At 37.3% G+C, this 12,302-nt stretch overlaps 1 protein-coding gene across 1 annotated transcript; it reads left to right on the top strand.

Moving 5' to 3' along the window:
- Positions 1-1,314: 1,314 nt before the first annotated feature.
- On the top strand, positions 1,315-3,006 carry LOC118003518 (olfactory receptor 11G2-like). Its single transcript, XM_034994577.1, has one exon. The coding sequence runs from the start codon at positions 2,056-2,058 to the stop codon at positions 3,004-3,006; it is 951 nt and encodes a 316-aa protein (XP_034850468.1). The 5' UTR covers positions 1,315-2,055.
- The last annotated feature ends 9,296 nt before the right edge of the window (positions 3,007-12,302 follow it).

Genomic DNA, 12,302 nt, shown 5'->3' with positions numbered 1-12,302 from the left:
CTTTTCACTCTGTGGGGTAATATTTTATTCCCCTCTCCCTGACCTTTCTTCTTGACACATATCCAAGGAGTGAGTTAAAACTTTGCATGTCCTATTACAAATGCTGATTTTCTGCATAAATGGATTTATTGGCAAGTGCTCTCTTCTTGCTCTGAAAATGTAAATATCTGATTAGAATAAAATTCATACAGAAAAGTTTGAAAATATTAATTTTTCTCTTGTTTCTCCAAGTCTGGGGAAGTACATTTATCTAGCTTCCTTATCCCTTTAAGATATATATAAGTATTATTTACAGCAAGAGGCCTGGGGATTTTGTGTAAAAATGTGTAACTAATAAATTACTAGAAGTGGATGGATGATGAATTTTGTTGCTTGTTTAAGAGAGAAAATATAACAAATCTCTGATTCCACTGATATCATATCTAACTCATATATTGCTCTCAGTTTTACTAATTTAATATGCTTTGGTTTTATGTGAAACAACTTCCTTTAATGACAAAACCATTCAGCATCTGTGTGCTGTTTCTTGCATTTGTAGGATCTTGTTTGGATTATGACATAATACATTTAGTATTCCCAAGAAATGCTGTAACAGGAGACACAAACAGGGTGAGTATTGATGCTGATTTGATATACCACTGTAGTGTCCCATTGTCGGTCAAAATATTAACTAAGATGGCTTAGAGTAGGATACCAATGTATTAAGACACAGTCCAGAATAAAAAGGACAAAAATAAATGAGTTTTAAAAATTCAGTTGAATGAGTTATGAAGATAACCACTAAGACCTGTTAGGCATATAAGTGAGCCTTTTCATCAATAAAAGAATGCAGCAGAATAATTTATGGGCATGCCATAGAGTATTTTAGAAACTTAAGAATATCAATTGCCTCTTACATTATGTTTTTTCTCTCTTTGCTTCTGTATATTTTGTCCTCACTATACACATTTAAGTACAATTTAAATGTAGTTAACTTAAAGGCACTCTATTTTTCACTTCTAGCAAATGGCCAAGATTCAGTAGTTCCCTACCTTACTGTTTCTATGTAAGATTACATATAATTCTTTCTCAGATACAACAAACTCAGCTGAGAAAATCATACTATTATTCAGGATAAAAATCCTAAATAATCTTTTAAAAAAAAATCTTACCATACAATAACAACAGATCAAGGGAGAATCTTTGTCTTCCAGGATGGGGGAAAAAAAAAAAACTCTTGTATTTGGAGAAATTCTGGTACATGCCTTCCACTGCCACCTGATACAATATGGCTTCTATGGGAAACAAATAGACTGAACTGCCAAGTTGCATTCAGACTTGATACAGCCTACGTAGTGCCATGGGCAATGAGTATACATAAACAGCAGTCCTTCCACCTTAGATGCCAAATGTGATAGCCAAGAGTAGGTTTCTAAGGAAATAAGACATACAGAAGTTAAGCTGTGATTCAATAACAACAAACTAGAAGTAATTTTAGGTGCCAAAATGTAAGCCTCTTCCTAATGCTGTGGAGCTGAATCCAACAGGCTGGATAGAGAGAAAGCATTTTTTACAGAGCAAACATGTCTGGTCATATAATGAACTATCTAATGAACTAGAGAGCTGTTTTAGTTATCACTTTATAATATCATAAACAAGAACAAAAAGGAATATTCCCTGTGCCCTTTCACTGTATCTCAGTGAGACATTTTGAGATGTCTTAATATAAGTAGTACTTGATTTGATATTCTTATCAATATTACTAATTACAACAAATTAATTTTACATTATACTTTAGAAAGAAATTTCAATTTTGCACTCCTAATATGTAATCCAGTATCCTGCCCTATTTAATGATTGTCCCACACCATGTTTTTATTTATATTATTATTTACATCTCATCAAAATGAAATCATACTCTTGGGGCACAGGTTATGATGATCAGAGCTTTGTTGCGTTAACAGAAACCTCACTGTTTATTACTTTATCAAAAAAAAGAATCTCGTGTCTTCAAGAAGAACCAGCATACTCCATTCAAGTGCAATAACCTAGTCATCTCCATGTCTTCCAAAACCAATGAATGTGTCCAGCACAGAAACCAACTCCGTTAGCCACTTCATCCTCATGGGCTTTCCCTCAAGCCCAGAAATGCAGCTCCTCTACTCTGGGCTCTTCTCAGTAGTCTACGCCCTGACTCTGATGGGGAACGCAGCCATTGTCTGTTCTGTGTTGTGGTACCGGCGGCTTCACACCCCCATGTACATCTTCTTGGGAAATTTCTCTCTCCTGGAAATATGTTATGTCACCACGACTGTCCCTAACATGTTGGCCAATTTCCTGTCCACAAGCAAGTCTATCTCCTTTGTGAGCTGTTTCACACAGTTCTACTTTTTCTTCTCGTTTGGGTGTGATGAGGGCTTCTTCCTTTGCGTCATGGCCTTTGACAGGTACCTTGCCATCTGTCGTCCTCTATATTACCCATGCATCATGACTAAACAGCTGTACAATGGCCTTGTCATCTTCGGATGGTCATGTGGGTTCATCCTCTCCCTAATCCCAGTTGTTCTCATTTCACGGCTGCCCTACTGTGGCCCAAATACCATCAACCATTTTCTGTGTGATCCTGTCCCATTGATGTTGCTGTCCTGTTCTGAAGACATCACCACTCAGTTCATCTACTCTACTTTCAATGCTATTCTCATGATTGGCACCTTTCTCTTTATTCTTTGCTCCTATGCTCTGGTGATTGTGGCTGTGCTACGGATGCCTTCAGCAGCAAGCAAACACAAGGTTTTCTCCACTTGTGCTTCTCATTTAGCGGTTGTCACCCTGTTTTATGGCTCCGTCATGGTGATGTATGTTAGTCCTGGATCAGGACACCCAGTGCAAGTGCAGAAAATTGTGACCTTATTTTATTCTGTGATAACACCACTCTTCAATCCTCTAATTTATAGCCTCAGGAACAAGGAGATAAAGACTGCCCTAAGGAAAGTCTTTGGGACTGAAATGCCTGTCCATAAAATATAAATCAGAAGTCAGAGTGAACCAAGTTCCACCACAGCCTATCTTAATAAAATATGAGCAAGATAATTTTCTAGAGAATTCAATAATTTTGGTTAGGGAACTGTTACAGTAAAGCCCACCAGCATCTTAAATATCTCACTACATGATGGAGTTTTCTTTAATAAATAAAACTGTCTTAGTCTCTTCAACAATTGCTGTTGGGAAAATTGGACAGCCACATGCAGAAGAATGAAGCCAGACTACTTTCTTACACAATACACAAAAATAAACTCAAAATGGATGAAGTACCTAAATGTGAGACAGGAATCTATCCAAATCCTAGAGGAGAACACAGGCAGTAACCTCTTTGACCTTGGCCACAGCAACTTCTTGCTAGATATGCCTCCAAAGGCAAGGGAAACAAAAGCAAAAATGAACTTTTGGGACTTCATCAGGATAAAAAGCTTATGCACAGCAAAGGAAATAATCAACAAAACTAAAAGTCAACCTACAGAATGGGAGAAGATATTCACAAATGATATATCAGATAAAGGGCTAGTATCCAATATCTATAAAGAACTTATCAAACTCAACATCCAAAAAACAAATAGTCCAGTCAAGAAATGGGCAGAAGATATGAAGAGACATTTCTGCAAAGAAGACATCCAAATGGCCAACAGACACATTTAAAAAATGCATCACTTGTCATCAGGGAAATAAAATTCAAAATCACAATGAGATACCACCTCACACCAGTCAGAATGGCTAAAATTAACAACTTAGGAAACAACAGATGTTGGTGAGGATGCAGAGAAAGGGGAACCTTATTACACTGCTGGTGGGAATGCAAACTGGTGCAGTCACTCTGGAAAACAGTATGGTAGTTCTCCAAAAAGAGGGCACTCGTGATGAACACTGAGTGTTGTATGTAAGTAGTGAATCATTGAATTCTACTCCAGAAACCAATATTGCACTATATGTTAACTAACAAAATTTAGATTAAAAAAGAACAAAAAAAAAATAAAAACAGTTTAACTGACACTAGATTTGCAGCAAAGGGAGTTAAATCCTAACTAACGTTTGGCCCTTTATATTTAGCATCTATCTTAATCCTCCTGGAGATAAACAATAGTCACAAAATTCCTAATTCTTATTTTGAGTTTTCTCTGATCTACTACTTAACATGCATCTAAGGCTATTAGTTTGTTTTGTTAAAATCCTTAGAGTAAAATCATGCATCATTCTTTGGAGTTAGAGTGATAAGATCACACCTGCAAGGTTGGACTTTCTCATACAGAAATCCTTCCTTTTAGTCCGTACCTATCAGTCAAGGAGAGTTTGTTTATACTGTTAATCCCTGAACAAGTTTATGACCTATGCTATACTCTTCTATATTGCTCTAATTCTGAAATACAAAATGGATTTATACTTCCTAAGAAACTCAGCTATATAAGAAGAGTTCAGTTTTCTTAAGATAGTTTTCTTTTTTTTTTTTAACATTAAGCAGGTAATTTTTTAAAATTTTTATTTAAATTCAATTTAGCTAAAATATAGTGTATTATTAGTTTCGGGATAGAATTTAGTGATTCATCAGTTGCATATAATACTCAGTGCTCATTACATCCAGTACCCTCCTTAATGCCCATTACCTAGTTGCCCTATCCCCCCCTCCTCCCCTCCAGCAACTCTCAGTTTGTTTCCAACAGTTAAGAGTCTCTTATGGGGGCACCTGGGTGGCTCAGTTGGTTAAGTAACTGCCTTCGGCTCAGGTCATGATCCTAGGGTCCTGGAATTAAGCCCTGCATCAGGCTCCTTGCTCAGCAGGGAGCCTGCTTTTCCTTCTCCCTTTACCTGCTACTCTGCCTGCTTGTGTTCTCTCTCTCTGTGTGTCAAATAAATAAATAAATAAATAAATAATCTTTTTTTTAAAAAAAAGAGTCTCTTATGGTTTACCTTCTCTGCTTTCCTCTTATTTTATTTTTCTATCCCCTCCCCTATGTTCATCTGTTTTGTTTCTTAAATTCCACATGAGTGAAATCATATGACATTTGTCTTTCTCTGACTGATTTATTTCGCTTGGCATAATACCCTCTAGCTACATTCATGCCATTGCAAATAGCAAGATTTCATTCTTTTTGATGGCTGAGTAATATTCCATTGTATGTAATTATATTGATGGCTGAGTAATATTCCATTGTATGTATTTATATGGATGGCTGACTAATATTCCATTGTATGTGTGTATGTATATATGTATATACCACATCTTTATCCATTCATCACTAATTGACTGTTTTTAGAACTATACTTTATTTCAGTATTTTTGTCGTGTGGTGTATTTAAGTATTATCCAAAATGCCTCTAAAGATCATATCTTATCTTCTTAAATACATAATTGCAATTTTTGATTTGAATATACATCTTATTTTAACCCTTAGCCATCTATTTTTTCAAGTCTAACTTTCTAAAATGTAATAAAAGACAATAGGGAAATAAGATGCACTTATGGTGCTACATTTATAGCCTTCAGAAAGTCATCCCTTTCACAAAGTGAAGTGTAACTGTAACTGGACATCCTTCAGGAAAGAACCAAGGATTTGAGGTTGCTTGGACTTAGAGGGGCAGGATTTCTGGGGATTTCATAACAAAAGAGACGTTTTCTTTGTTCTTTTTCACAGAAGCAAAGTGAATTGAGTGGCTGAGCAGATGCCTGGACAAATTACTGATATAGGGAAAAAACCTTAATTAAGAACTTATTTAGGGGCGCCTGGGTGGCTCAGTCAGTTAAGTGTCGCCTTTGGCTCAGGTCATGATCCCAGCGTCTGCCTGCTTCTCCCCCTGCCTGTCACTCCCCCTGCCTGTGCACTCTCTCTCTCTGCCAACTAAATAAATAAAAATCTTAAAAAAAAATAACTTATTCTGAAATATCTTTAATATAGGTATAAGATGGTAATATTGTTCTGATTATTTTAATTATGATTCCTCTCTGGGTGCTTATGGCTTATTCATTCTGTGGTCATCAGTATTTCTTAGTAGGTTGGGAAAAGAAATGAATCTGTGTGGTAATTAATAAAATATGCTGTTGATTCTTTCTAAAGGTGTGTGGTTTCTGCATTTGTAACCAACTTGGAGGTAACGATTAACAGGCTCTTTACATATCAGACTTCCCATATCCCAGGAAAACTTTCACCTGCTATTTCAGGCTGCTACCACTTATGGAATGAAATCCAACTTAATTCGTAACTTTTGCTGAATTCGGGATTTTATAAATTAAGAATATTTTGATAATAAAATTTGAAATTTTTTTTCTGATTTGTCTATTTAAGAGATGAACTATCTATAAGGATACAAATAAAAGTCTATCCTACTCAATAGATAATTTCTGGTCTTCATAATTTCCCCTCACTCCCCTTGACTACTATCTAAAAGTTACATTTTCTTCAAACTATATAATAAATTCTTACCTCCTCAAATACAGAGGATAGCCTTTCAGCCCACTTCATTTATTTCAATAATATGCACTATTTGAGCATTTATCAGCTGCTAGTCACACAGAGATAAATCACTTATAAATATCATCTCCAAATTTTCCAAAATATTTTTCAAGGAATAATCCATGTGAAGTTAATAGAAAAGGGTGGGGAGGGGTCTATTTAATTAAAAAAAAAAAGTCCTATGGGCACCTGGGTGGCTCAGTTGGTTAAGCATCTGCCTTTGGGTCAGGTCATGATCCCAGGGTCCTGGGATTGAGCCCTGCGTCCAGCTCCCTGGTCAGTGGGGAAACTGCTTCTCCCTCTGCCCCTCCCCCTGCTCATGCTTGCACACATGTGTGCTCTCTCTGAAATAAATAAAATCTTTAAAAGACAAAATGATTCTCTCTCCCTCTCCTTCTGCCCCTCTCCCCCCAAAAAGTCCTATATTTTAAAAAAGAAAGTAATAGGTTATGCCAAATTAAGCATATTCATGAAGACTTCAAGAACATCATAAGCATTATGAATCACCAAAATAAATATTTTAGGATGGAGCTTTATCCAATTTTGACAGGATAACTTCCTTTTCCCTAATATCACCTTATTGAGACTATTCCACTGAATATGTTTTGGGAATAGTCACCTCATCTATTATATACAAAAACCCTCTGGAGTTGTTATTATCCATGCCATATTTTTAAAAATTGGAAAACTGCAAATGGAAAGATATATCATGCTCATGGATAAGAAGAATTAATAATGTTAAAATATCCATACTATCCAAAACAATCTACAAATTCAGTGCAATTCCTATCAAAACACCAACAGCATTTTTCACAAAACTAGAACAAATAATCCTAAGATTTGTATGGAATCACAAAAGACCTTGAATAGCCAAAGCAATCTTGAAAAAGAATGAAGCTGGTGGTATCCCAATCCCAGATTTCAAAATATACTACAAAGCTCTAGTAATCAAAACACTGGCACAAACACTGACACCTAGATGAATGGGACAAAATAAAGAGTCCAGAAATAAAGCCCATACTAATGTGGTCAATTAATCTATGACAAAGGAGACATGAATATACAGTAAGAAAAAGAGCTTTTTCAATAAATGGTGTTGGGGAAACTAGACAGCTACGTACAAAAAAAAATGAAACTGGACCACTTTCTTACACCATACACAAAATAAACTCAAAATGGATTAAAGACCTAAATGTGCAACCAAAACCATAAAACTCCTAAAAGAAAACATAGGCAGTAATTTCTTGGATATCAGCCTTAGCAACATATTTAAGGATGTATCTCCTGAGGCAAGGGAAACAAAAGCAAAAATAAACTATTTTATGGGACCAAAATAAAAAGCTCATGGACTGCAAAGGGAACCATCAGCAAAGCAAAAAGGCAACCTAGTCAATTTAAGAAGATATTTGCAAATGATTGTTCAATAAGAAGTTAATATCCAAAATATATAAAGAACTCATACAACTCAACACCAAAAAAAAAAAAAAAATCCTATTTAAAAATGGACATAAGACCTGAGTAGATATTTTTTCCAAAGAAGACATACAGATGGACAACAGACACATGAAAAGATGCTCAACATCACTCATTATTAGGGAAATGCAAATCAAAACCAGAATTAGATTTCACCTTGTACCTGTCAGAATGGCTAAAATCAAAAATAGAAGAAATAATAAGTGCTGATAAGGATGTGGAGCAAAGAACCCTCATACACTGTTGGTAGGAATGTAAATTAGTACAGGCACTATGAAAAATAGTGTGTAGTTTCCTCAGAAAATTAATAAGAGAAATACCATATGATCCAATAATTCTACTACTGGGTATTTACCCAAAGAATGAAAATGCTAATTTGAAAAGATATATGCACCCCTATGTTTACTGCAGCATTATTTATAATAGTCAAGATATGGAAGCAACTTAAGTGTCCGTAGATAGACAAATGGATAAGGAAGATGTGGTATATATAAACAATGGAGTATTATGCCGCCATAAAAAAGGATGAGATCATGCCATTTCTGACAATGTGGATAGACCTAGAGGGTATTATGCTAACCAAAATAAGTCAGAATGAAAAAGACAAATACCATATGATTTCATTTATACATGGAATTTAAAAAAAACGAATAAGCAAAAAAGCAAAAAGCAGAATCAGACCTATAAATACAGGGAACAAACTGATAGTTTCCAGAGGGCGGTGGGAAGATGGGCAAAATGGGTGAAGGGGAGTGGGAGATACAGGCTTCCAGTTATGGAATGAATAAGTCACAGGAATAAAAGGCACAGCATAAGAAATATAGTCAATGATATTTAATAGTGTTGCATGGTGACAGATGGTAGCTACATTTCTGGTGTGGATAGCATAGTATATAAACTTGTCGAATCACTATGTTGTAGAGCTGAAACTAACGTAATGTTGTGTGTCAACTATACTCAAATTTAAAAAAACAAAACAAAACAAAAAACACAAATTCAATTAGGAAATGACCAAGTATGCATATTTGGCCACTTCTCTCTCTTTCACCCGAATTCCACAGGAGACATAGCAACACTCAGAGTCTTTATATATGGCCTCTGGAAGGCTGTACAAAGATGGGAACATAAATACCCTGGGCTGTACTGACTAAAGCAAAGCCCGGCCCCAGAGCCCTTGGGACTTAGCTGCCATAACTTCGGCAACATCTCACTTGACAAAAAGAGGGCCTGAGAAGATGAGATTTACCCCAGGTGCACCACTTCCTACCAATGCCTTTCAGGCCCAGAGCTGATTTCTTCCCAGAGTTTGAATCCAAACACCTCATCAGGACCTGGTTTCCCTTGGATACTCCTAACTTAAGCAGTGACTTCCAGGCCCAAAGTATATTTCCTCTTCAGCAGCAAAATGTCCTGTTTGGCTTTAGTTTAGCTTTATCCTGGGATATCCAAACTGGCATTAAAACTCTGAGATATGCAAACCCAGAACTTTACTGTATGTGCTCAACTACATACTGACAAGTTGAATAAGACCAATGAGGCATGGAGCTCACTGGCAACATCAGAGAGCCTCTGTTGCTATGGCACCAACTCCAGGAAGAAAACACAAAGAAATGGAATCAGAATGTGGAAAGAAAAGAGAGAAAAACATAATAATCATAATCATAATCACACTGAAGAGTGATAGAAAAACATATAGGTTCAAGCTTACATTTGAGGAATTTATCTGAAACTGAAACATCTAGAAAATTTCAATTTTGGGGCTGTCTGAACTGATTGTGGATCAGGCTGTCCTTCTGTGTAGGTAAAACAGTTCTCTCCTCTCGTTTTTCCTTTATCTTATTAGTTCTTTAATAAATACTTATTGCACACACAAAAGAATAACAAAATAAATGGAAAATAAAGATTGTACCAAAGAGTTTAGACATCGATCATCAAAGTGACAAAAGCTCAACAGAAGATTTTCAAAAGCCAAGTCATTGAGAGAGGAGGTTAAAAAGGAGTCTCCAAGTGCAATATGAAAGCATTAGTGGGTTGAAGACTTCCAGATACATCAGTGGTACTTCCAAAATGGAAAAATTAGAGTATTCTTAAGTTAGCACCAGAAGAAAAAGAGGAAGTAAAACCAGCAATTAATGCTACTCAGAAATATTTGTCCCAAGTTACTTTCTGCAGGGAATGTTGAACACTGAACAGAGTTGAGTGGGATATTTCTTTTTATTATGTCATGTTAATCAGCATACATTACCTCATTAGTTTTTGATGCAGAGTTCCATGATTCATTTTTTGCCTCTAACACCCAGTGCTCCATGCAGAACGTGCCCTCTTTAATACCCATCACCAGGCTAACCCATCCTCCCATCCCCCTCCCCTCTAGAACCCTCGGTTTGTTTTTCAGAGTCCATCATCTTTGAGTGGGATATTTCCACTCTTGCTGCCTTTCTCAGCTTGGATTACAGACATTCTGGCCAGTTCCTGCCACCTCACACCTGTGTGCTAAAATGACTAAAGCTTAGAGAAGAGAGAAGTTACCTAACACAAGCTACAGAGTGTCTAACACAAGAAGGTGACATCTGAAACTGGCCTGACTCCTATCTTCCTATGAATCATGCCCAGGAAGTCAAATGTACCTCATTGTCAGTGTAGGACTATCATGTATCTGCTTAACCAGCAAAGAATGAAAAGGATATAAAGTGTTCCCTTTGCACAGGGTTCCTTGCTGGAACTTTTGCCAAAGTAGCTGATTACCCTAAAAGCTCTCTGTGGGCAATGATTGTTTTGAATAAATCTTTGTTCACAATGGGCACTCATTTTTCAATATGGGGAAGGCCAGAGGGAGAGAATCTTTTTTTTTTTTAATTTTTTTTTTTTTAAGATTTTATTTATTTGCAAGAGAGAGAATGAGAGACAGAGAGCATGAGAGGGAGGAGGGTCAGAGGGAGAAGCAGACTCCCTGCCGAGCAGGGAGCCCGATGCGGGACTCGATCCCGGGACTCCAGGATCATGACCTGAGCCGAAGGCAGTCGCTTAGCCAACTGAGCCACCCAGGCGCCCCAGAGGGAGAGAATCTTAAGCAGACCCCCTCCTGAGCATGGAGCCTGATGATCCCATGACCCATGAGATCATGACCTGAGCAGAAACCAAGAGTTGGACACTTAACTGACTGAGCCACCCAGGTGCCCCAGTAATAATAATGTTAATAGCAGTTTTCCAGCGTGGCTAAAAAGCATAACAATGACCAAGAAAGAGTAACAGTTTGAAGCTATAGGCAGATTAAATATAATTTTTCACTACAGGCATCCTATTTGTGGAAAGGGAATAAACCAAGTTGAATTACAGCCAAATATAAACTCTTACACTCTGTGGGTTTCTGTTTAATCATTTTAAGTGGTAAGACTGTCTTCCAAAGAATTTTATGAGTATGATATATTAGATAATGCCTGTGAAATCTGTTGACACAGTAATCAGCACATAGCAGGTACTAAAACTGTCATCTAGGCATGATATAAAGCTAGATAGAGTGTTTATATCCATTGGGACAGGAGGAAGATAATTTTAAAATCTAAAGAGACATAGAATCCTCAGGGTTGAGGCCATAAGAGGAGCCTCTGAATGTTAAGTGAAACTCCAGGTTTTCCTACTGTCAAAGCCTGAAAGCCACTGGATGGTTCCAGTCGGCATCAGTTCCTGTGGTCATGAGGCTGCAGGGGGAGTAGAGACAAATTCTAACAGCACTACACTCAGTGATAAAGATGGGCAGGGAAGTTTCTTCTAGTGGATGACTGGGGAGATACTCGGGATTTGGGGATTTGTTAAAGTGAACTTAAATGTCATCTGAAGAAACACGTAGGAGGGAAAGGGAACTCCAGGAGCTTTGAGACAACTGGTGACATCCTCTATGAGGCTGATTTTTAAAATCCAGAACCAGTCTGGAGGTGTCAGGTGAGCAGCAAACCAGAAGGGCCATTATTAGATGACAGTCTCACTAATGGATTCAGGGAGGCCCTTCCACCTTTGAGCTCATCCCTGGAAGTAAAACCCACTTGGGGATTGATTGATGCACTGTGATTGTCTCTGCTGCTCCTGAGGGGAGGCCTCCAGGGACAGTGTATGGCCAGAAAGAGACGCATAATAAAATGAATGGAGAGTTTCCTGACAGCCTACTCCTTTTTGTTTAACAGCTAAAGAGACTCCTTTGTGAGGCTCAAACTGTGAGAGTGCGCCACGAGGAATCCAAAATCCTGCATACCTCAGCCCTCTAAGAGGTTACAAGTGTGAACCCCTCGACTGCTACAGAAAATATTGCTACAGAAAAAAACTGTAATATTGCTACTGAAAAAAGGCTGTGAATTTTCT

This window comes from Mirounga leonina, unplaced genomic scaffold (genome assembly GCF_011800145.1).
Source record: "Mirounga leonina isolate KUSES-001 unplaced genomic scaffold, KU_Mleo_1.0 Mir_91, whole genome shotgun sequence".
NCBI classification, from domain to species: domain Eukaryota; kingdom Metazoa; phylum Chordata; class Mammalia; order Carnivora; family Phocidae; genus Mirounga; species Mirounga leonina.
This window is presented reverse-complemented; position numbering and strand designations above follow the sequence as displayed.

Coding starts and splice junctions, on each gene's coding strand:
- LOC118003518 (XM_034994577.1), top strand. CDS start 2,056: ATGAATGTGTCCAGCACAGAAACCAACTCCGTTAGCCACTTCATCCTC.